At 54.2% G+C, this 1,842-nt stretch overlaps 1 protein-coding gene across 1 annotated transcript, besides 2 other annotated features; it reads right to left on the reverse strand.

Moving 5' to 3' along the window:
- Positions 1-337: 337 nt before the first annotated feature.
- On the reverse strand, positions 338-1,381 carry Tco025E_06977 (d-xylulose reductase; the record flags this gene model as incomplete). Its single annotated transcript, XM_029373844.1, has 1 exon — positions 338-1,381. The coding sequence occupies one exon, from the start codon at positions 1,379-1,381 to the stop codon at positions 338-340; it is 1,044 nt and encodes a 347-aa protein (XP_029226089.1).
- A 235-nt stretch (positions 1,382-1,616) lies between these two features.
- Positions 1,617-1,656: a sequence feature (GA-rich).
- A 177-nt stretch (positions 1,657-1,833) lies between these two features.
- Positions 1,834-1,842: part of a sequence feature (A-rich) that runs on past the window's edge.

Below are 1,842 nucleotides of genomic sequence, written 5' to 3' on the forward strand. Positions count from 1 at the left end.
AAATAAAAACTTAAAATAAAAAGTGCTAACAAAAAAAACTCCCAGAGCCACCAAAGAGAAGAACCCCGCCGCGCGAATTGTCATCCACACGGAATGAAGAAATAGAATTCAATGAGGAAAAAAAAATGACCTAAAGTAAAGTTTCCGTTTTGTTTTTCCCCAGTTCTTTTCGACCACCTCACGCTGGTTCTTGCGAGCCAGTTTTTCCCAATATGCCTTCGCTCAAAATATGTGTGCCTACGTTTTTTGCTGAGTGGTGTCCCAAAAGCACACCTCTCCTTTGGCTTGTGCGTTGTTCCCCCCTCTCTCCCTCCCCGTGCCCCTTCGGGCATCGTGCCTACTCCATCTCAATAATGATCTTTACATCAGTGGGGTTGCGCAAAGCGGCGCGCTCGTACGCCTTCACGCCGTCCCGCAGCTTGAATCTGCCCGTCACAAGCGGCTTCACATTCATCCTTCCCGAGCGAAGCAAACGAATGACCCGTGGGTACATGTTGCGGTAGCGGAAGATGGTCTGAAACGTAATTTCTTTAGCCTGCGCGGCCACCACGTCAAAGGTGACGGGGTCCACGGGCATGCCGGTCAAAACTGCCGTCGCGCCAGGAGCGGCGTGCTCGTAAATAAGTGGGTACGCCGCAGCGGCCCCACTGCATTCGAATACGCAGTCCACACCCTGTCCGTCCGTCAGTTGTTGCACCTTCTCCTTGACAGCATTGCCCTTCGAGAGAACCGGGTGCACGTGCTCGTACTGCGCCGCCGCCTTGAGGCGCCCCTCCACCACGTCGCAGATGATGACGTCTGAGCAGCCGGCGGCGAGGGCGGCGAGGGCCGTCACAATTCCAATGGTCCCTGAGCCAATGACCAGTGCCACATCGCCAGGCTTCACGCCTGCCTTCGTCGCCGAGTGCATGCCAACGGCGATGGGCTCGCAAAGAGCCCCCTCCTCGTAGCTCACGTTTTCGGGCAGCTTGAAGCACAGTATCGCGGGGTGAATGACAGTTGTGCTAAGGCAGCCGTGCACGGGCGGAGTGGCAAAGAAGGCAATGTCGGGGTCAAGGTTGTACAGGCCCGCGAGTGTCTGCGGCGACGTCATGTTGGGGATACCGGGCTCCATCGCGACGCGGTCTCCCACGCTGAGGTGCCTCACTTTACTTCCCACCGCCACAACGGTGCCGGCAGCCTCGTGGCCGAGAATCATGGGCTGCTTCACCACAAACGGTCCAATGTGGCCGTACTCGTAGTAGTGAACGTCGCTGCCGCAGATGCCGACGGTGTGCACCTTCACCCGCACGTCATTTTCGCCCAGCACGTCGTTCACCTCAATCTCGCGCAGCCGGATCTCCCCGGGCTTCTCGAGCACAAGCGACTTCATAAGCGTCATGGCGCAAGTTCAGAATTTGCTCTCCAAGTCTGTTTGTATGGCCCCCACCCCGTGCACCCACGTCCGGCGGAGTAAAACACACAACGACAAACAAAAAAAAAGGAGTCAAAGGAAAACAGAGCGCTGAACCCACGCAGTTGAAGGCTGCGCCAGAATCGCGACCACGCACACAAACAGAAGCACATCCCACCTCAGAGGGAGAGACACCGGAAAAAAGCGAGGAAGACTCAGCAGCAAAATAAAATAACACACACACAAATACAAAAAAAAAAAAACGAAGTCTCTATTTTCTCATCTGCAGCCCACTCGCCCCAAAAACGAACATACATACAAAAAAAACATAATAACACGCCGTTACGCGCCAATACTTCACTACTTTGATATTGCAGTGGAAGCCATTAGGCACAGCAGAGAAAGGGAAAGGCAGCACATCAATCACACCACACAGAGATAAAAAAATA

The sequence above is a fragment of the Trypanosoma conorhini genome (assembly GCF_003719485.1).
Source record: "Trypanosoma conorhini strain 025E chromosome Unknown Tco_14.4_contig_00505, whole genome shotgun sequence".
NCBI classification, from domain to species: domain Eukaryota; phylum Euglenozoa; class Kinetoplastea; order Trypanosomatida; family Trypanosomatidae; genus Trypanosoma; species Trypanosoma conorhini.